The 23,573-nt window shown below is 39.8% G+C and overlaps 1 protein-coding gene across 1 annotated transcript in view; it reads right to left on the bottom strand.

Annotated features, from left to right (window-relative positions):
- Topbp1 (DNA topoisomerase II binding protein 1) overlaps positions 1-23,573 on the bottom strand; it is a 65,481-nt gene that overhangs the window by 18,750 nt on the left and 23,158 nt on the right. Inside the window, exons 11-19 of the mRNA XM_008848786.3 lie at positions 23,030-23,385; positions 22,032-22,204; positions 19,822-20,033; positions 17,463-17,746; positions 3,585-3,746; positions 3,386-3,495; positions 2,078-2,201; positions 880-1,026; positions 667-769 (exon numbers count right to left, since the gene is read on the bottom strand). Coding sequence (XP_008847008.1) covers positions 667-769; positions 880-1,026; positions 2,078-2,201; positions 3,386-3,495; positions 3,585-3,746; positions 17,463-17,746; positions 19,822-20,033; positions 22,032-22,204; positions 23,030-23,385 — 1,671 coding nt within the window. The remainder of the gene's footprint in view (positions 1-666; positions 770-879; positions 1,027-2,077; positions 2,202-3,385; positions 3,496-3,584; positions 3,747-17,462; positions 17,747-19,821; positions 20,034-22,031; positions 22,205-23,029; positions 23,386-23,573) is intronic.

Consider the following 23,573-nt stretch of genomic DNA (forward strand, 5'->3'; position numbering starts at 1 on the left):
AATTAATATCCTATAATAGCTTGTAAATATCCAAGTGAAAGGAAGAGCCATACACCTCTAGGTCTAAATTAAAGTAGAAACGATTAAGCTTCGTGAAGAAGGCATGCTTGAAAGCCAAGTGAGATCAAAAGCCAGGCCTCTTATGCCAAAGAACCAAATTGTAAATACAAAGGGAAACTTGGTGGAAATTAAAAGTGACAATCCAGAGAACACACAGCTTTATCAGATATGAAGAAAAGTACTAGTGGTCTGGACAGAAGATCAAGTCAACCCCAAACTTAAGTCAATGCCTAGTCCAAAGCAAGGACCAATTCTTCAATTCTATGAATGCTAAGAGGTTGGGAAATAGAAGTACAAATTCAAGAGAAGTTGGCTTATGAGGTTTAAGGAAAGAAGCCGCTATCCCAACATGCAAGTACAGGTGAGGCAGCAAGTGCAAATGAAAATGCTGCAGGAAGTTATCCAGAGACCCAGCTGGCTGCTGCAGGTGACTGCACTGAACAGCAGCTTAGACTGGAAGAAGATTCCATCCAGGGCCTTCATAGCTGGAGAGAAGGCAGTGTCTGGTTTTGAAGCTGAAGGCCAAGCCAGCTCTTTGGTTGGTGGTAAATGCAGCTAGGGTTTTAAGTTGAAACAAATGCTCTAAAAAATAAACAAGTGTTTTACCTCCATTACAATCATTCCTTCCATTTTCAATGGATAGTGCTGATTCTTGATTATCTGTGGTCATATTATCTACTTCATTTTCTTCTACAGGCAAATGATTTGGCTATTCAAAGACAAAAATGGTAATTCCTCATAAAAAGTTGCTGCATAAAGTTTCACAGAGATCTACGGTTCTACATGCAGTTTAGGGGGCACACTGTCTACACTACCTACCTCACTGTCCTTAGACGCAGAAACAGCTGAGGGTGCCCAGGTGTTACAGAGTTGGCAATCTTGCACAGCACTGATGTCCAGGCTCATTTTGGGATTGTAAGTGTGTGGATAAAGAGATTCAGGAAGATGCTTATATTCCTGGGCACACTGAAATACACATGTGTACTCTAAATAGTTTAAAGTGAAAAGTCTATCATATAAATAAAAATTGGGGTCAGTGAGATGACTTAAGTAAACAGCCTTGGGCTACGAAAGCCTGACAACTTGAGTTCAATCCCTAGAACCAAGGTAAGTAAGAGATAACCATGAAGTTGGCCTCTAACCTCCACACATACTCATTCACTCCCCTCCCAAGCTCACGCACACATCACACCAATACACTAATTAAATACATTAAATACACATATATGCATATATAAAACAAACTGCCTTCACTTTCTAAATGTAATGTCTACTACAGTATACACTCTAATTCAATCCTTGTGTGTTTAGCAAGGTATCAATTATCCACCAGGGAGTACCAAGGGAAAAAAAGAAACAGAGCTATAAAATGTACTGGCATGTTAAATGAACTCTTCTCAAATTGTTATATACTTTTTTTCTTTTGTTTTCATATCATTAAAAGGACTTTCTTTAATGTTTTTGTATTTGTGTGTACATACACAGGCACATGTAGGGGTCAGAGGACAACTGTAAGAGTTAGCTCTCTTTCCTACTGGTGGATCAAACTCAGGTCATCAGGCTTGGTGGCAAGCACTTTTACCTAGTGAACCATCTCACCAGTCATCTATATAATTTTCAATGAGAAAAAGGACACCAGAATAAGATTATTCACTAAAAATTTGGTGAGCATTTAAGAAATAGAGATCTTAAGCTTTGATGCCAAAGAAATGAAATGTGTACAGATCTTGGGAGTCCTCCGAAGGCCCAGGTGAGAGGCACGGTTTACAGCATGCCCAACAGACCCCTTTGCGGATGTGCCCTGGAAGAGAACAGTGTGATCTCAATCCTTTCTGCCATCTCTCTTTCAATTCCCAGCCACAAAGGGGCAGTTTTTTGCCAAGATGTGTTGTCACATGGCTAACTAAGGTTATCAAATTTATTTACATATGCTGACATTAGTTTGTGCTCTGAACTGTTTGTATACATTTCAATTAATAGAGAAGGGACTTAAAAGAACCCGGAGCCCACTGCTTACCTCTAGAAGCCAATACTCTGAAACTATGTGAACTCCTTTTTCTTTCACAGACTTATACTCTCGATTGCTATCATTTGGCCTACCTTGATAGATAAAATGAGTCACTGTCTCATCAAAACTCCACCTGAAACAACCCAATAACAAGGAAAGAGTAACTAGGGGAAACAGCCACCCGAGTACCAGCTGACTTCACTTTTTTCTTTTTTTTTTTTTAGACCGTATTGCCTGCATGTGTCTACGTGTACCCGTGTTGTGCAATGCCCATGGAGGTCAGAAGGCAGAGTTGGATCCCCTAGAACTGGAGTTAGAGTTACGGATGGTTGTTAGCCACCATGTGGGTGCTGGGAATTGAACCTGGATACACTGTAAGAGCAGTCTATGCTCTTAACCACTGAACCAGCTCTCTAGCCCTGATCACTTCACTCTTAACACAACATTCTGACACACATGAAACATGCAGACCAGAGTTAGCAAGAGCACTGAAACGCCAGGCTTTGCATCCTGACAGATTCTATGACTCTAGCTTTATAATGCAAAAAGATGTTGGGAAGGACAGCCTTTAAAATACTATTCTTTATACTTTTCTGAATTCTATTTTCTGTTATTCAATTTTATTTTCTCTGTTCCCCATCATAAACTCTGTTTCTGCCCTTTAAATTATGCTGATTGGGGGCTGGAGAGATGGTTCAGGCGTTAAGAACACTAGCTGTTCTTGCAGAAGACCCACGTTCGAATCCCAGCACCCACATGGCAGCTGTCTGTAACTCCAGTTCCAGGAGATCCGAGAGCCTCTTCCATCCTCTGGAGACACTGCACAACACGGGTGCACTTACCCACATGCAGGTATAACACTCATGTACATAAAATAAAAATAAATAAATTATGCTGTTCATGGATCCCAAGCTTCTAAAATAGTAATAACACAAAACAGGTTCACAATCATTTGCTGGATGTATAAACATACACAAAGAAAAATGGATTGTTGAGCCAGGGGTGATGGTACCCCTTTAATCCCAGTGATCAGTAAGTAGAGGCAGAGGCAGGCAGATCTCTGTGAGTTTAAGACTAGCCTGATCTAGATATTGAGTTTCATGCCAGCTAGTGCTACATCATGAGACTGTCTCAAAAACAGAAGAATTTTTGTATGTGAAGGTATTTTCAAAGAATATAAAAATTAAAATCAGAAAGATTTTATTAGAAAACACACTAGCAGGCAAAGCCAGTGTTTCCTTGAAAATGCTCACAACAGCTTTAGGCTTCCTTCTAAGCTCAGGCGATAACATCAACAAAGCTTAGCTGTGTAGCTACCTGTAATCTGCTCCTAGCGAGGCTGCGATCCCATTTAGCTCATTCTGCTTCTTACTGAGCTTTTTACTCACATATACCACAACTTTGTGAAGTGGCTTTGGATCCTCCTCCTGTACATGGAAAAATCAAAGGAAGAGACCCCATGACTCTCTGAAATGCTTTAGTGAAGACTTTAATTTAGTAAGAAAACTAAATCTACCTTTTCTGATTGGGAACCCTTCAGTTGGGGGCTGGCAAGACTTCGAGAGCTATTTGCCAAAGCAAGTTTCAAGTTTTTGACGATAACTTCTGAGAGTGGTGAACTCAGTTTTCTTTCCTTCTGGCTGGCAGCTTTTGGAGTTTCTAAGGCTGCAAGGGCATCCTGTGAGTAAGGTAAGGGGGACAGGGAAACGCACACAGGATGGAGAGGAAAGAAAAGTGAAGGACGGAGGGGAGAAAGCAAGAGGGGCAAACGGAGGAAAACAGAAAGAGGGAGGAGAAAAAAATCGATTACATCTTTGACCTCCTATTTCTCCCAAATAGTTAAAAGAATGACATAATTTATATATTTATATCATAAAGAAAAGAATACCATACTGCTCATAAAGTGGGTTTAAAACTTGTTAACCATGGGGCTGGAGAGATGGCTCAGCGGTTAAGAGCACTGACTGCTCTTGCAGAAGACCTGGGTTCAATTCCCAGCACCCAGATGGCAACTACAAACCATCCTTAAACCCCAGTTCCAGGGGAATCAGAAGCCCTCTTCTGACCTCTGTGGCATTGCATGACACAGGTGCACTCACTTGCATGCAGGCAATACACTCATAGGCATAAAATTAAAAAAAAAAAAAAAGCCTGTTAGCCTTATTTGCCTTTTCAGTCATACCTACTACTTTACTTCAATCCTTAGTTAAGCTGTAGTTACACAAAGGACACAAAACCAAAACGAACAAGTTAAGCAAGGCCTGCCTCTGCCTCTGCTTCCTGACCACTGGGATTAAAGGGGTGCCATCACCCCTGGTTCAACAATCCATTATCCTTTGTGTATGTTTATACATCCAGCAAATGTTTGTGAACCTGTTTTGTGCTATTACTATTTTGGAAGCTGGGGATCCATGAATGTTCAGCATAATTTAAAGGACAGAAACAAGGGAAGAAACAAGAAAGAAGAAAATTATAAGAATGGGTAAAGTCAGAATAAACCAAGGACTGAAAGGAGTTCAGGTGCAGAGGGAGGGAAGCCAAGTCCTGAAGCCCCGTGCAGGGATTGGTTCCTTCCAACCATTTCTGGTCCAAGTAAACAGCCAACAAAAGATGGAACCAACCAGGGCTGCACTCGGGATTGAAATTGGGCAGGCACCTGACACCTTTTTAGACAGGTACTTATGAGCACCACAAATGATGGCTCTAACAGCATGCCATGACAATGGATAGCGACAACTGTAGAAGAGATATTCTCTCGGACTATTTAAGACTACACTAGAGGAAGCCTCTATTTTATCCAGCTCCATGATGGATACTGAAACAGCGTAAGTGATGATGAAAACACAGATGTTTAAAACAAAGTTCTGAACAGTGAGACTGTCTGAAAAACAGAAAACATCTTGAAATTGTAAATGCAGCTAGTATAGTGAAAAATGTCATACCTCAAAAAGGAAAGACCACAAAATAGTTGAATGAAATGTGTTCACAAATATGAGTCCATAAACTTTCTAAAACCCCAAACACGCAAAATACGCCATCAGGAAAATGGGAGAAGTCAATGAAGCAGCTGTTTTATCTGCCATGTCCACTTTATTTAGCCTTTTTTCAAACTACCTTTAGAAATTCAGAGAGGCTAAAAGGGAAAGAAGGAACTTGGTAGAGGAGCCTCATCTATAGAGGGACTAAGTGAACTTAATGGAGGAGGCATAACTAACCAGTCATCAGCTAGCTTCATAACTGCAGATGGTCGAAAACAAAATGTTCCTGCTTTGGGCTGGGGATGTAGAGGATGCTTGCCTAGTAGTACACACAAAGTCCTGGGCACAATCCCCAGCATCACACACCGGACATGTTGACACACTCCTATAATCTCAGCATTTGGGAGGTAGAGGCAGGATGATCATCCTTAATTGTATATTGAATTTGAGGCCAGTGTGAGCTAATACCCTAACTCAAATAAACCAGATAAATGAAAACGGCAAAAAAAGAATTTAGTTTTCACAATGCTCTAGCAACAGATTTCTGGTATTCAACACATTTGGTTTTCATGACTTGCAGAACAGGAAATGTAGAATCTGGAGTCTACGGTCTGGGATCTGGAACAGAGGCACTGAAGGAAATGGCTGGTGAGAATGTGCCTCTTTGTACAGACCTAGCTACAATGTAGCTTCTCGATGCTGAACTAATTTTAGTGTTCACCTGGACTCTTGAAAATCTTTTTCATGAATGGTTTTAAAGAAAAAAATTAGATCTTAGAGTATGATAATTATTCTTCCTTTGTCCAAGTTTGTTGCTCTGTATGATGCCTGTATGTATTATATATTGTAATTTATTATTGTCAGATTTATAACCAGTTGCTTATTTTCATACTGAATCATGATACTTTTATAATTCAAGTAAGCAGCGGGGTTAATTCACGTTTGTCTTTTTAAGAAAAGATAAGGGTAGAGTTTTGTTTTTTGTTATTTTTTTAAAAAAGCACAAAATACATTCCTGTTCCCTAGCCACCTATAGTCAGTACCCTCTAGAGTGGAGAAGACCACTGCACAGGTGGCTCATCCTCCTCTGCATTTCATAGGAATTCATGTCTAAAACCTAATTTATTTAAACGATGCCAATTAATATTTTGGTTAAAAAAATCTGTGGTTAATTATATAACCAACCATGTAAGCCATTTTGCACATAAGAATAAAGGGAATGTTTTGACTAAAATGTATGTGCTGAATAGCTACATTGGCAATAGATTTTTTTTTCAGACACACAAATAAGGCATAGTATAGAAGTATGTTCAGGAAACAAGGGAAAACTGAAGGTCAAAAAGTATACTTAAGCTACCTGTTAAAAAAATTGAAGCCACAGAAGAACTTCTGAACATGTAGGACACAAGGACTATGGTACCCATGTGCCTATTCTCAGAAATCTACAAAAAACTGCTCCTAGCAAAGACAGGTAAGCTTCTTCACAAACGACAGTGAACATTTCACACACTCAAATGTAAAGATCATATAAAATCCACGATTCTATAGTCTAACTTAAAAAATTAAAAACACGGACATTCCCCGATTCCCCCAAAACTAAACAAGGGTAAGTCCATGAACTGAAGACTATAAAACCTGATTCTCTGACAAAGTAGAAAAATGCGGCTTATAACAGAGTAAAGGCAGAAATACAAGAAGTGATTACTATAGAAGCACTGAAAGCCAGCATGATTTAAAACTAACAAATAATAAAAGATTAAGAAGAAAAGAATTAAGGACACATTAAAAGAATTGATAGTGCCGGGTTGTGGTGGCGCACGCCTTTAATCCCAGCACTTCGGAGGCAGAGGCAGGCAGATCTCTGTGAGTTCGAGGCCAGCCTGGTCTACATAGTGAGTTCCAGGACAGCTGGGGCTATAAGGAGACTCTGTTTCAAAAAGACAAAACAAACAAACAGAGAATTGATAGAGAGCATACCTGATCTGGCCTCTGGTGTACGGGCTGAGAACTGAGCACACTGCCTGAGAGTGCCAAAATCAGGCCGCCCCTCAGGGAACTTCCCAAATTGTGCTCTGAGTACCCACTAGTAGGGGTCCAAACATTAGAAGGAAGCCTGAGTGTACCTGACTGGAGCCTGGCTGCTTTGTGGGTGCTCCTGAGTAGCTGATCTGAAGCCAGCAGTTCCCTCCAAAATAAAACCTGAGAGAACCTGAAACCTAGACCTTTACATACCCAATAAGAAAACAACCAAGGCATACCAATAATACAAAAGAAACAGATGTCAGCTCAACAAAGGAAGGCTTGAGTTTCATACCAGAATCACAAACAAAAGAAATCCATATGCCAAAATCACAATGAGAAAATAATAATAAGGAAAACCAAACCAGCATGTTCCCACCAAACTCCAGCAGTCCTGTAGAAGAGTCCTACAAGGAGAACTCCCAAGAGATAATCCAGGACACAGAATTTAAAAGAACAATCATAAACATGATCAAGGAATTCAACGAATTTAAAGAACACACAAAAACAAACCAAAGAACCAAAACACAGGGATAAACTTTTGACTAAATTCAAGGAGACAGAAGCACTGAAGAAAACGCAGCTGAAATGAAGTGAACAACGCAGTAAGTCAACCTGAAGCAACAGGAGACGGCGTCGCCGCTACAATGAATGGAATGGAAAACAGAACAGCAACACTGGAGGGTAAAGTTGAAGAACTGGACCCTTCAAGCAGATTACGGAAAATTGTAAAACCACAGGAATGGAATATGAAGGAGATGCGGGACGCCATGAAAAGACCAAATCTACATATCACAGGCAGGAGGAAGGAGAAGAATTTCAGGTGAACGGTACTGACCAGATCTTAAACAGGATTGTAGACGAGAACTTCCCAAAATTAAGGAAAGACATCCCCATACAAATACAAGAAGCACATAGAACACCATATAGACAGGATCAGAAAAGAAACTCCTCATGGCATATAACAGTAAAAACATTAAATATACAGAAGAGCGAATACTGAAAGCTGCAAAAGAAAACACACATACCAAGGAAAATCCTTCAGATTACAACTGACTTATCAATGTATGAAAGACAGAAGAGTCTGGATCAAGGTATTTCGAGTTCTAAATGACCACAGATGCCAACCCAGAATGCTTTACCTAGCAAAAATGTCTATTATAGTTAAAGGGAAAAGAAAAAAATCTTCCATGACACAGATAGGCTGAAAGAATACATGTCCACAAAACCTGCCCTTCAAACACTTGAAGCAATACAAGAACTGAGAAAGGAACAACTATGCCCCAGGGGCAACAGAAAGAAACTAAATGAAGGTATAAATGTGGAAACACAAAATTAGACAAAGAATGGAAACAGTTAACAAAATGATTGCATGTTGGGAAACCCTGCTGTTAGGGTTGTAGTTCTCCATGTCCGGATAGCACTGAGGGGCTCGGCGCCAAATGGAAGGACTCCCCTTTTCAGCAGGGGGCCTCCTGCTCTCTTCCTGGCTTACCTGGAAAGTGCCACCAAGCACGGATGCCTGACCTTATTTGGAACATGACCTTTGGCATAGTTACCTGGAGTAAAAACTACCCCCAGGTTTTTTCTATATGATAATCAGGCATTGCCTGAAAAAAAAATATCAGCTGAGGCTTTGGCTACTGCCTCCACACTATAATTTCTCTAGTTCTCCCACTGAATAAACGGAGCTGTTTCACTGCGCCTGGGACCAGCTTCCCCGGAAGGGCTTTCTTCCGTCAGTGCTCACTGGCCGTCTTGACCCCGTTCATCGCTTCTGCTCTCCCTGCCAACGACCCGTGAAGAGAGGGAGAGACCTCCGCAATTGCAACCAATAGACATCTTCCAATAATAACTTTAAGTATCAATGGACTGAACTCCCCAGTCAAAAAACACAGGCTAGTTGAATGGATTAAGAAACAAAATCCATCCTTCTGTTGTCTGCAAGGAAACCATCTTACTTTCAAGGACAGGCACTTCCTTAAGGTAAAAGGATAGAAAAGAATATTTCAAGCAAATCAAATGGCACTAAGAAACAAGCAGGGGTTGCAATTCTAATATCTGACAAAATAGACTTCAAACTAAAACTAATCAAAAGAGATAAGGAGGGTCACTTCATTCTGATCAAAGGAACAATTAACCAAGAAGATAATACAATCATGAACATATATGCACCAAACCCTAGTGCACCCAAATTCATAAAAACAGCACTATAGGACTTTAAGACACATATTAACCCCAACTCAGTAATAGTAGGGGACTTCAATACGCCACTGTCTCCATGAGACAGTCAACCAGACAAAGAATAAACAGAGAGACATCTGAATTAAATGATATCATACATCAAATGGACCTAACAGACACCTTCCAAATATTCCACCCAAGCACCAAAGAATACATTTTCTATTCAGCACCTGATGGAATGTCCTCAAAAATTGTCCACAAACAGGGCACAAAACAAACCTCAACAAATACAAAAAATCTGAAATAATTCTATGCATTCTATCAGATCACAATGCAACAAAGCTCAAAATCAACACTGGAAGAAGCCCTGGTCACTACACGAACTCATGGTGATTAAACACACACTCCTGAATGATGAGTGGGTCAAAGGAGAAATTAAGAAAGAAATAAAAAGTATTCCTGGAATTCAACAAAAAGGACAATACAACACAACAAATCCTCTGGGACACTTTAAAAGTAGTCCTAAGAGGGAAGTTAATAGTTCTAAGTGCCTAAATTAAAAAAAAAAAAAAAAAAAATCAGAAAAAGCACAAATAAATGACTTAACATTGCAACTCAAGACTCTGGAAAGGCAAGAACAAATGAAACCCAAACCCAGCAAAAGAGAAGAAATAACAAAAATCAGAGCAGAAATTAAAGAGAAACAAATAAAACAATACAAAGAATCAATGACTCTAAGAGCTGGTTCTTTGAAAAGCTAAACAAGATAGGCCCTTAGCCCAGTTAACCAAAAGGAAGAGCAAATCCAAATCAACAAAATCAGAGATGAAAGGGGAAACATCATAACAGACACCCAAAAGATCCAGAACCTTATAAGGGGAAACTTTAAAAAAACCTAAACTCTCTATTAAATTAGAAAACCTAAAAGAAATTGATAAATATCCAAAATCATGGGCGCCACCAAGATTAAACCAAGAAGAGATCAACATATAAGGAAATCAAAACAGTAATACAAAACCTCCCAATTAAAAAAAGCCCAGGCCCAGATGGATTTACAGCAAAATTCTACAAGACATTTAAAGAAGACCTCCAAACAATACTACTTAAATTATTCAAAATGGTAAAAACAGAGGGAAAACTCCCAAATTCCTTCTAAGAAGCCAGCATCACTAATATCAAAACCAGGTGAAGACACAACCAAAAAAGAAAACTATAGACCCACATCCTTAATGAACACAGATGCAAAAATTCTCAACAAAATACTTGCAAACCACACACACATTACATCAAAAAGATCATTCATCATGATCAAGTAGGCTTTGTTCCAGAGATGTAGGGATGGTTCAATATACGCAAGTCAATAAACATCATCAATCATAAATGGACTAAAGACAAGAACCTCATCGTCATCTCATTAGATGCAGAAAGGGCTTTCAAACAAATTCAGCATGCATTCATGATAAAAGTTGTAAAGGGAATTGGACTGGAGGGAACATACTTCAACCTAATTAAAGCTATATACAACAAACCCACAGCCAACATCATTCTAAATGGAAAAACATTGGAAGCATTCCCATAAAATCAGGAACCAGATAAGGCTGTCCACTCTCTCCACTCCTTTTCAGTATAGTGCTTGAAACTCTTGCTAGAGCAGTAAGGCAAGAGAAGGAAATTAAAGGAGTACTAATTGGAAAAGAGGTCAAATTACCCTTTTGCAGATGATATGATACTATACTTAAGAGATCCCAAAAATTCCACCAGAAAACTAGAACTGATCAACACTTTCAGTAAAGTGGCAGGCTACAAAATTAATCTATAAAAATCAGTAGCCTTTTTATATACTAATAACAAGCAGCTGGAGAAAGATTACAGTGAAACCCTCCCTTTCACAATAGCCTCAAAAAAAAAAAATTTTTTTTTTGGACTAAACCTGACCAAAGACATCAAAGACCTCTACAACAAAAAATTTAAATCTTTAAAGAAAGAGATTGAGGAAGACATCAGAAGATGGAAGGACCTCCCATGCTCATGGACTGGAAGAATTAATACTATGAAAATGACCATCCTACCAAAAGCAATATATATAGATTCAATGCAATCCCAACAAAACTCCCATGACATACGTCACAGAATTAGAAAAAAAAACATGCTTAGATTCATATGGAAGCACAAAGACCCCCGATAGCCAAAGCAACCCTGAGCACTAAAAGCAACACTGGTGGGATTAGTATACCAGATCTCAAAGTATACTACAGAGCTATAGTCATATAAACAGCATGGTACTGGCAGAAAAATAGACACATAGATCAAAGGAACATCACTAAAGACCCAAACCTGAGTACATGCAATTTCAGCCACCTGATATTTAACAAAGGTACCAAGAACACACAATGGAGGAAAGACAGCATCTTCCACAAATAGTGCTGGCAAAACTGGATCTCCACCTGTCGAAGAATGAAACTAGATCCTTATCTTTCACAAATGTCAACTCCAAATGGATCAAAGACCTCAATGTGAAACTGGAAACTCTGAAACCATTAGAAGAAAACATTGGCAGTAACCTACAAGATAGAACTTTCTAAATTGGACAGCAGTTGCTCAGGAATTAAGGTCAACAATAAACAAGTGGGACCTCATTAAACTACAAAGCTTCTGTACAGCAAAAGAAACAATCCAGAAAGTGAAGAGAGTGGGAGAAAATCTTCACCAGTGACACATCCGACAGAGGTTTAACATCCCAAATATATAAAGAACTCAACAAAGAAGAAAATGACCCAATTAAATGATGGGCTAAAGATCTAAACAGAGAGTTCTCAAAGGAAGAAATAAAGATGCCTGAGAAACATCTTAAAAAGTGTTCAACATCGTTAATAATTAGGGAAATGCAAATTAAAATCACCTTAGTTTCACCTTACCCCAGTCAGACTGGCTAAGATCAAGAGAACAAATGCTGGTGAGGATGTGGAGAAAGGCTATATAAGCTCATTCACTGCTGGTGGGATTGCAAACTCGTGCAACCCCTATGGAAAGCAGTGTGGAGAACTCTTAAGAAACTAAAAATGAACTTACTATATGACCCGTAAGTTATACCTCTCCTTGGCATATACCCAAAGGACTCATCCTATTGCAGAGACACTTGCACAACCATGTTTGTTGCTGCTCTTTTCACAATAGCTAAGAGATGAAAGCAACCCAAGTGCCCCTCAACTGATGACTGGTTTAACAAAAATGTGGTACATTTATACAATGGAATACTACTCAACGGTAAAGATGAAATAATAAAATTTGCAGGTAAATGGATGGATCTAGCACCAAATCCTTACAAGTGAGTACATATCCTGAGCAGGAACATGGAAGGGAACCAGGAAGGTGAAGGGAAAGGAGGAACCCAAGAGAATAGTAGGAGAAAGGTGTTACTAAGGGAGAAATATGTAAAAAGGGGGTAGTTAAAGGGGGGGGCACAACTATACAAAGAACTATGGGAATAAAGGGGAAAAAATTCTCTGCATACACAGTGAAAAAAAAAAAAGCCTTAGGCACAGAAGGAACCCTATGGGGATGGAAGAAAGCCCTATGGTTGTTAAATGAAAATACCAGTGCCAGAGATGGGTTGCCCCTCTATGAGCTGTTGGCCAGAGGGGCCCTAGAGGTCCCCCAAATAATAAAGGTCATCACCAATAATGTTGGTTGTATACCAGAAGTGGATGGTAAAACTCTATTGCTGAAGACATTGCATGATATGAGCATGAGAGGAAGAAATCAAGCTTGGAGAAAGCTAGAAACTCCCTGCCACTGGATAGGTGGCTTCCATAATATCAGAAGGTAATATGTAGGTGCCTGGGGGAGAACTGTCTCCTATACCTTGTTCCTAGAGGTAGAACACACATCTGGCACTATAGACCAGCCCAACCCCCTGTGGCAGGCGAGGATATAGGCCCCAGTGGGGAAGTCACTGTAATGTTTTGTTAAGACAGATATGATGCACCTGCTAAAGTGCCAGCCAAGCACTTGTGTTTACATCCATAGGTTATTATAGCAGCCACTGTTTAGATGGTCTTGTTTCTTGCTGTTTGTGTTTTTATAGTATATGAAATTCTCACTGAAATGGGCCAACAGCCCATGGAAAATATATGATGCTGAGACCTGAAAGTTTAGTGCCTTGCCACAATGGAAGGAAGATCATCCCACACCTATCACCCCCTCCAAGGCTCAGGGACTTTTGTGGAAGAGGTTGGTGGAAAGAATATAAGAGCCAGAGGAAGGGGTGGAGTGTTACCTCGAAGTGTCCTCCAACCACTATGACGGACAGTTATAGTCACACCTCCTTCCCATGCTTGTCGAGGGATGTGTGTGTGTGTGTGTGTGTGTGTGTGTGTGTGTGTGTCAGTTACCCCTCCCACCCAATCAGTCAAACTTAGCTGCATGTGGGAGAGGGGCTAAGACTATATAAGCTGAGAACACCATGAGACACCTCTCCCACCATTTTGTGTGGCTGTTGGGAAGTCACAGGATCTATATTTGAGTGTGGACTTTCCAGCACAGTCATAAATGGAGGGGGTACCCACTCTTCTGGGCTAGCTTGTTCAACACAGGTTAGTACCAGGCCAGCCAGGGCTACACAGTATAACTCTTATTTTTTTTAAAAAAAGGGGGGGATCTATACCAAGTACAAAGAAAAGGGGACACCAAGTAAACACACAATATAAATGTGTAACACAATTGTAAATTAATGAATGTATGTCAGAACTGAGATAAAATAAGAACAGGGATTGAAATCCTAGTAGCAAAGTAGACAGTCTGCAAGCCAAAAAGCATTAAAAGAGACAAGGACAGTTTATAATGTTGAAAGCCACATTCTACATTTTGACTAACGTAAAGTATGTATATCCACGTACCAACTGACAACTACCTATATAAACTAAAAGCATGTGAGATTTCATAAGAAAAAGAATCACAATATATCACTTAGTATAAGTAAAAACAAAGAAACAGGATATAAAAGATTTAAATAATTAAAAAAATATATATATCAACATCATACCTCTGATGAGGAAATATCATCTTATAATTGAATTAACTAGTTATATAGAATATGGACAAATCTCCTTAATGGAGGCTAAGGAAATCCAAAATCGATGCAACACATAGGTATTATGCCACCCATTTACAAGAAAAGCAAGCCAAAACCATGGAGCTGGAGAGATGGCTCTGTGGTTAAGAGCAGTGGCTGCTCTTGCAGAGGACCTAGGTTTGGTTTCCAGCATCCATCTGGTGGATAATAACTGTCTGTAATTCTGGTTTCAAGAGAGCTGAAGCCTTTTTCTGGCCTCCACAGGCACCAGGCATGCACAGGGTACACACATATACATGCAGGAAAAACACTCATACACATAAAAACAAACCAACCTGAAACAAGCATAACACAACAATACTGTGAGAAGTCTAGGGGTGTGGTGGGGGGGTGTCACTTCTATGAAATAGGAAGGAAGCTCTACAGTACCAGCCCTACCCTATGTGAACACATACAGTGGCCTTCCATCAGTTAACATAGTGTCATTTCACTTAGCAGTCCATTTCTTTCTTTGTTTTCTGAGCCAGGGTCTCACTCTATAGCAGGATTACAAGTATGTGCCATCAAGCCCAGCTAGTTTTTTTCTTTTTTCTAACATATGTCAACTCATGCCTTTGGTCTCAGCACTGGAAGGCAGAGGCAGGAAAATTTCTGTCAGTTCAAGGCCAGCCTGCTCTACAGAGTGAGTTCCAGGTCAGCTGGGGCTACAAGGAGTCTCAAAAAGACCAAAAAAACCAAAACAACAACAAAAAACCCCACCTTAAATTTAAATGAGGTTGATTTTCTATTTTGCTTTCTTCGTAAGGTCTAATAGGTGGTTAATTTTGTGGTCATGCCATGGGTTCTTCTATGTTCTGAGTAAAGAATTCAATAATTTGAGGCTGGAGAAATGGCTCAGCAGTTAAAAGAACTGGCTACTCTTTCAGAGGACCTGGGCTACGTTCCCAGGACCCACAGGGCATTTAATGAAGTCCAAAACTCAAGTTCTAGGAGATTCAATGCCCTCTTCTGGTTTCTGTGGGCACTGCACATGAGTATGTTTGCATACAGGCAAAACACTCATACACAGAATATTTTAAAAATATTTTTTAAAAAGAATTCAGCCGGGCGTGATGGTACAAGCCTGTAGTCCCAGCACTTGGGAGGCAGAAGCAGGTGGATCTCTGTGAGTTCAAGGCCAGCCTGGTCTACATAGTGAGTTCCAGGACAGCTGGGGCTACAGGGAGACCCTGCCACAAAAGACAAAAAAAAAAAAAGGAATTCAATAGTTTTAAGAAATCTTATTTTATGCACTATGGTGGGGGGGAACATTACTAAATACGCTGACTCTAAACAACGAAATACATAAATGTGGCCTTTTTTTTGAGGCAGGGTCTCACTCTGTAGCCCTGGCTGGCCTAGAACTCCTATGCAGGCCAGGCTGGCCTCAAGCTCAAGAGATTCACCTGCCTCTACCTCCCAAATGCTGGGATTTTTAAAGTGTGAACCACCACACTTGGCTAAATGTGGCTTTTTTTTATATTGAAATTATTTCAGAACTTATATATAAAGCAAGGTATCCATAAAGCAATGTCCTGAATGACTGGAAATCGTTTTTTCGCTAGCAATAGTATTTAATTTACTGTTTGTTCAAAGGGTCCATGATCTACGTGATTTGAGAGTTTGTCACATGATCCCACAATAGGAATAGAGAAGCCCAAAGAAGTTCAGGTGTTTCAGGGCATGGAGCATTAACCATGGCACTTCAGAAGGGGTTTTCATGGTTTTGTTTTGTTTTGAGACCACTAGAATTGCTAAAATTCAAGATCTCTAGCCTGAAGAAAACTGTCCTGGGTATCAATTAATACCTATTTTCTGAAGATGAAGAACCTGCCCCAAAGCATAGTAATAAAAATGATAGTTCTTTTTTTTTTTTAATATTCTTTTTTTTCTTTTCTTTTCTGGTACTGGAGAGTGAATCTAGGGACCTTTGTACAGGCCAGGCAAGTGTTCTATTACTGATCTACATCCACAACCCTTTAAAAAATTTCTGTTGTTGTTGTTCAAGGCAGGCCCAGGCCTGGAACTCATTGGTAATCTAGAAAGCCCTCGAATTTAGGATTCTCTTCTTAAGTAACTGGGCTTATAGGCTGTATTACTAGCTAAAATGCTTCTTAATATTCCATTGGTAAACACCAACAGGTAAAATGGAATAATAATTTAAGATTAAGAAAAAAAGAAATCATCGGTAATGGCTTCAACCGCTACTTTTAGAAGGACAAAAGCCACCTAAAGACAGGTGAAATCACTGTAGGGAAATAAAAATCATCTGAGGGGTCAGGTGTGCTAGCACTTGCCTTTAATTCCAACACTTAGGAGGAAGAGGCAGGTGGCTCTCTATGAGATCCAGACCAGCCTGATCTCCAGATTGAGCTCCAGGCCAGCTGGGACTACAGGAGTCCCTGTCAAAACAAAATAAAAATAAACCAAACAAAACAAACAAAAAACAAAGTATTTCATTTGAAATACTCTTTTCCTGTTTGTCTGAAAGGAGAAAGTGATACTCTGAGGTTCAATTTTCTGCCTAGAATCTAGCTTATGACCGACCAAGGACAAACCCAGAGGTCCTGAGTTCACACTATATGTAGCCACAGTTGCACTTCAGCCTTGAGCATATCAATTACATTAGTATCAACCTACCAGCCAAAATTCCTGGGAAACTTTCAAGTACAAATTCTGGAAGTAAGCCAGGAGCAGTAGTGTATACCTTTAAAATCCCAGCACTTGGGAGATAGAGGCAGGCAGATTTCTGTGAGATCGAGGCCAGTCTGGTCGACATAGTGAGTTCACACCAGCTGAGGCTGGGAATATATAGAGAACCCATCTAAAACAAAATAAAACAAAGCAGCCAGGCATGGTAACACATACGTGTAGTCCCAGCACTTGGGAGGCAGAGGCAGGCAGATCTCTGTGAGTTCAAGGCCAGCCTAGTCTACATAGTGAGTTCCAGGACAGCTGGGGCTACAGGGAGACCTTGCTTCAAAAAGACAAAAAACAAAACAAAAAAAAACCCACAAAACTTTGGAGGTGATATAGACTTTGGGGCTCTAACTTTTTAAACTATAAAGCCAGTAACACTAGTACCATTTCCTCTAAATCTTACCGTCACATCAAAGGAAGGCTTGAAAAGTTTGTCCTTAGACAGAAACTTCGATGGTGTGTCCAGGTGTAAAGAGGGCTCCTTCTCAAGTGGCTGTCCTGTTAGAGAGTCTGAAGCCTTCTGGGTGTGCTGTGAGATCACAGCATGGAAAGCTTTACTCTGAAAACGGTTCATGTCCAAAGGTGTAACAGCTCTTTTCCTGAGATTTCCCACGTGTGAGACAGGATATGCTAGAGAATCTGAATTTAGATTTACTCCATTTGGTATCTTAGTTTCCAATCTTTGTTCTACAGATTTAAAAATGAAAAAACAAATGTGAGCCACTAATACCAGCTTCTTTTCTCTGTTGAGGCAAAGTGCTATCTTTATATCCTGTCAGTTTCCATGTACTGACTCCGTACACTTTATACCAGAAAGTTCTCCTGCTTTCCAAGAAGCAAATCAGATGATACACTTATTTTTTGAGATAGGTCTCAAATATCCTCCAAGTATGTCCGGGCTTTTGATATTGCCATCTAAACAGCTCATGCTCAACTACTCCACAATCAAGTTAAAAACAAAACAAAAAAATACCTCATTTCAAGTTAGTTTTTGATTATCTGTTGGGCCTCATTCATAGCTATCATGGTGTGAATGTAGCCTATAAGCCACAAGTTAGATATGTGTGTACACAACCTTCCTGTCTCAGCCTCACAAGTGTTGGGATTACAGATGTGTAACACCAAGTGCTACTACCAGGTGATGTATTAAGGCTGGAGAGATGGCTCAGTGGTAAAGTGCTTGCTTTGCCAAAATGAAGACCTGAGATCAGATTCCTAGCACCCACATGAAAGCTGGATGCAGAGGTTCAATTGTGACCCTAGCACTGAGGATGTAGAGACAGGGATGGCCAGCCAGTCTAACCTTATCAGTGAATTCCAGGTTCAGGGAGAAACCCTGTTTCAAAAAGTGGAGTGAAATGGCTGCATCCCCCAGAATCCCCTCCCCGAGGTCCCAAGTTGGGCATGTTAGTGGCTTTGCCTCTGTGTTAGACTTAAACTGGGGACGGGAAATTTCTGTCATTTGCAGTTTCTAGTCTTGGGAAGACTGAGTCTCAAGAATGGACTTCCAACCTCCCTTGATGGCCAACTAAGGTCTTGACTCCACATATGGTCCTGGACACCCAGGCCCTGACGTTGGACCTTTTTCCATTCCCAGGCACAAAGAGGATTTCCATCATTACTCTATTACTCTCCTACAGCCCTAGTGTACTTGTGCCCTACAGAAAATGTAAAGCAACCAACTGAATTTCTAGAAATAATAAACAACATTAAAAGTACTAATTAAATTGTACTAATGTCAACCTAGCCAAGGCAGAATAAAAGAAAAATTCAATTCCATGTGTTCAGAAGGAACCACAGCCAAGTTTTTGGAAATCTAGTGAAATTTTCCTATTATCTAAACGTGCTTTTGTAACAGTCATACATCTCCAATCTGTCTGAGTAACAGCTCTGCGTGTTTCCAGGCTGCTGATGTGCCTCTGTGGTCAGCCCAGATGCCATTCTATCTTCCCACTTCTTCCTTCTACCTTTTCTCAACACTGAACAAAAGTACTTTTGGCTACTTCATGCTAGACTCACTGCTAGACAATGAAAATATACAATTCATAAGACTTGCATGCTCTTGCCTTTACAGAGCTTACAGTTTAGCAGAGACAGGAAATCAAACCAGCCTTTTCACTACAAGACAAATCTCAAAGGCGTAAAACAAAATGCTAGGATAAGATAAAGGTCATAATTGGAAAGTCAAAGAAGGCTTCCCAATTGAGGAGGACTTGTAAAAGCACATCAGTTACATGGTTATGCTAGTGTGAGCCACAGAAGGAATCAACACATACCTTTTGACTTCAACACTAAGAACCTGGAGGGTGCACTTACTATTGTCAGTTTACTAGCTTTTAGACAGTACAGACGGCACACACTAAGCATCGGGAGTATACATCCACCCAGCCATCAAAAACAAAGGCCCTGCACAAGCTCACAGTACCCACCCTAAACAGCAGAAATAAACAATCTTTTTATTTATTTATTTATTTATTTATTTATTTTATTTATATGTATGAGTGTATGTTAGTTAGTTAGTTAGTTAGTTAGTTAGTTAGTTAGTTCTTTTTGAGACAGGGGCTCCTTGTAGTCCCAGCTGAACTCACCAGGCTGGCCTCGAACTCGGAGAGATTCACTGGCCTCTGCCTCCCAAGTGCTGGGACTACAGGCGTGTGCCACCACAACCGGCTTAAACAACCTTTTCTAAAATCAAGTTCTGGGACATTCATACTCCAGAAACCATCAAATGTAAAATACACAAAAGGAATAAAAGTTCTAACCTTGTTTAGGTGCACTGTCGATCAGAAAGTGGCTCTCATCTGCTCTCTTTCCCGTTCTAGCACTTTCTAACAGCCATGCAATAGTGACTGCTGGTAAATTCCACTTCTTTGCAGCTTCATATTTAGAACCAAGTGGTTCTTTCACTATAAGATGTGTACTGGCAAGCATGCCTTTCTTTGCATTGGATTTGCGAACAAAGAATTCTTGAACACTATAATTTATATGTAAAGAAAAGCGAATGATCAGACAATTAGCTAGCAAACTGTAGGAAGTTAATTCTTTAACAGCCTGTGGTTATGTAACTTTAAGAAAACATATGCTGACTAAAGGTTGGTACAGTCTGGTTTTTTTTTTTTTTTTTTTTTTAAAGATAGGTTTTTTTTTTGTGTGTATGTTGTGTTTATGTGAGTGCACACCCATGGGTACCTGTAGAGGTCAGAATAGGACATTGGATCCCCTGGAGCTGGAGTTATAGGCAGTTGTTAGCCACCCGATGTGGGTATTGGGAACCAAACTCAGTCCTCGCCAAGAGCTCTTAATTGCCAAGCCATCTCTCCAACCCTAGTAGAGTCTATCTTAAATTAAGCTAATCCCTTTACAAATGTTTATTCTAGGATAAAAATGTGCTGCCATGACAATTCAATTTTTTCATAAAAACATAAGTAAATTAAGTTTTTAAGGAAATAGAAAAAAAAATACCTCCTTCAATTAGTTACCACACCAACCTGTCCTTTCCTATCAAAAGGAGACATGGAACAACTAAAGTATATGAATAGCATTATCTTTTTACTCACTATAAGAACCACAGTATTTTTACATATAGTCTCACTGATATGTTTTTATGAAATATCACTATTTTACAGGCATGAGGAAAAGAGAGAAACTAAGCGACTTTGCTCAAGATCAAAGGGGATTAAACAGAGATGATGGGACAGAAACATACCCAACACTTGAGATTTAAACAGAATTCAGTCTCTCCTGATTTCCAGGTCATATGTCCTAGGTTCCTGCCTTTATGACTGTTCAACTGGTTCATTCTGACATTTAACATACTGATCAATTTGACACTTGCAATGGCTAATCTTGATATCAACTTAATGGGCTTTAGAATCACCGTGGAAACAAATACCTGGGCATGTCTGTGACAGAGTTTCAGATGGGGCTAACAAGAAGTGGGAAGATATCCTAAACATAGGAGTCACCCACCATTCCTTGGTCTGCGGCCCCAAGTCTCCTACAAACGTTTAATTCCCCATGTATCTCCTGTTGTTCTTAAGAATGACACTGATGATCTAGTTGGTACATACACATTTTATCTTCAGTGTGACTAGCACTCTTTACATACAGTACTCTCGTCTCTTTTAACGCTGTTTGACTTGAACTCAATTCTGTATGATTTTTTGTCTCTATTCTTAGATCTTTGACTATCCTTTTCTCCTAGAATGTTCTGAATATGTTGTTTGAAAGCATAGTGGCGTTCTGCTTTATGCTCCTAATCTAAAAGTATTTCCCTTTTAATATGAAGTTAGTTAATTTACATTTACTGATAACTGGTTTCTGCTAGTTTTTAATTGCCCACCATGTAATGATGAGTTAGGGAGGTTGAGCTAATAAAGGATTTTGCAGGTAATTTGTAAATTCCTTTCTTTTGAAAGTATTTATTGCTCCTGCTTACCATTTGCATTTTTGGTTGAAAACGAGAACCAAAGAGCTTTTCTTTTTTTCATCTTTTTGAGACAAGGTCTCCCTGTAGCCCCAGCTGGCCTTGAACTCAGAGATCCACCTGCCTCTGCCTCCCGAGTGCCAGGATTAAAGGCGTGCACCACCACGCCCAGCTTAATTTCTTCTTTTTAAAATGTGCTCTTTGTAGCACATTTCAGTTAACAGCTCACATACTGGCACTGAATAGTCCCTTTTCAATGAAACATCATTGCCAGAAATCCATCTCATAGCTTCTTCTCTCAGAGGCCTTGAGCCATTAGATACATTACCTACCACTCAAAATACAAAGCGACCTGTCCAAATTTGATTCCATTACTTCCCAGTGAATCAAATAAAAGAAATACACTGTGGAGTTGGTGAGACAGTGGTAGAGCACTTGTGTAGTGTGCACAAGGCTCTGTGGGTTTGATCCATCACACTGCCAAAAAAAAGGTACAACGTACACCATGACAGCACAGCAGGTACACTAGAACTGAGTATTATATACCTTGCTCCAAGGTGATTTGCTAAGAATACCAAGGACTCTTTTTCCGCTCCAACATATTGGCTGAGTGAAATCACACAATCCTCTAGAGGAGTCATTCTTGCCACTACCGGGACTGGTGTGAAGAGAGGATTTGACTTTGGATCAACTAATGTCTGATAGTCTAGACATGTAACCTTTGAAAACAAGAAAAACAAAGCCAATCAAAATAAGAAACCAATGGTTAACACTAGCTCAAGTTACAACACTAGCAATTTCAGTTTAAACAAAAAAGTTTACATTCAAATTACATTCATATTCAAATTAATTTGAATATGCTCATCCTTAATGGTTCAAATGATATTTAAATAAATACATACGCATCAATTCTTTACTACAGATATTAAAATCATTAAGACATATTACTATAGCAACTGAAATTTGCTTTAAATTTCATTTCTTCCAATATTTTAATGTTTTCTCTTCATTCTCAAGTTAAAAAAGGTATATATCACACTTTAGCCAGGAGGAAAAATAAGCAGAATGAGATGCGATGACCAACAAGCTACCTTCAGGTAAGGAGCATTGCTGCCGTAGCCCTAGGAGAATAACTCCTACACGCCACCAAGAAGCTTGTTTCATTCTATTTTTTACAAAATTTGATGTGTGCGTGTGTGTGTGTAAGGGGGGGGGGGAGAACGAATGTATGTGTGCTATAGTGTGCAAGTGGACGTAAAAACGGCAACAATTTGGGGAAAGTTGGTTCTCTCCCTCCACCATGGGTTCCAGGAACCAAACTCAGGTCATCAGGCCTGTAAGGCAAGTACTTTTACCAGCTGAGCCATCTTGCCAGGCCCACATTTCTGTTTTAAAATTTCCGGTGCTAAAAGCAAAGTCTAGGCAATGCTCAAATCAAATGCTAATTTAGGTAAACTGAACTGCCTATGAAATAAACAAGAGACTCACTCCCAGTAATCAAATATCCTTCAATAATGTATTTTAATTGTCATGTGCTTTCTTACCAGCCATGTATTTGTAACAACTTCTCCCACGGTGGCTTCTACTTCACATCCCAACAATGGAACCACAGCATAATCAGCAACAATTCTGCTGGGAAGGGATACAATCTTTCCAGCATGTTCTCTTATGATGTCTACAATATTACATTCATTTTCAACACTAAAACCCAAAACAAGGAAACTCTTTTGGCCAAATAAGCCTTGTTCAGTAGCTGCAGAATCAAGGAGGTAATGACTGACAGAAGACTGGTTTTCCCCTTGCAGAGAAATATAAGTAGTATCATTACAGGGCTCAACAGGAGTAGAACCATTGCAAGGCCCAGCATGAGGCTCTGCAGCTTCAGACGTCTCAGCTCCAACTGGAAAAGAAAAATATATGTTTTCTAATAGATACTATGCTAGACTTAAGCGTTTATTTCCTAGCAAAGACATTAGTGTAACATGGAATCTAATCTTTTTGGGGGGTCTTTTTGAAACAGGGTCTTCCTGTAGCCCTACCTGGCCTGGAACTCACTATGTAGACCAGGCTGGCCTGGAACTCGCAGAG

Source organism: Nannospalax galili, unplaced genomic scaffold (assembly GCF_000622305.1).
Source record: "Nannospalax galili isolate Female #2095 unplaced genomic scaffold, S.galili_v1.0 scaffold584, whole genome shotgun sequence".
Lineage (NCBI taxonomy): Eukaryota > Metazoa > Chordata > Mammalia > Rodentia > Spalacidae > Nannospalax > Nannospalax galili.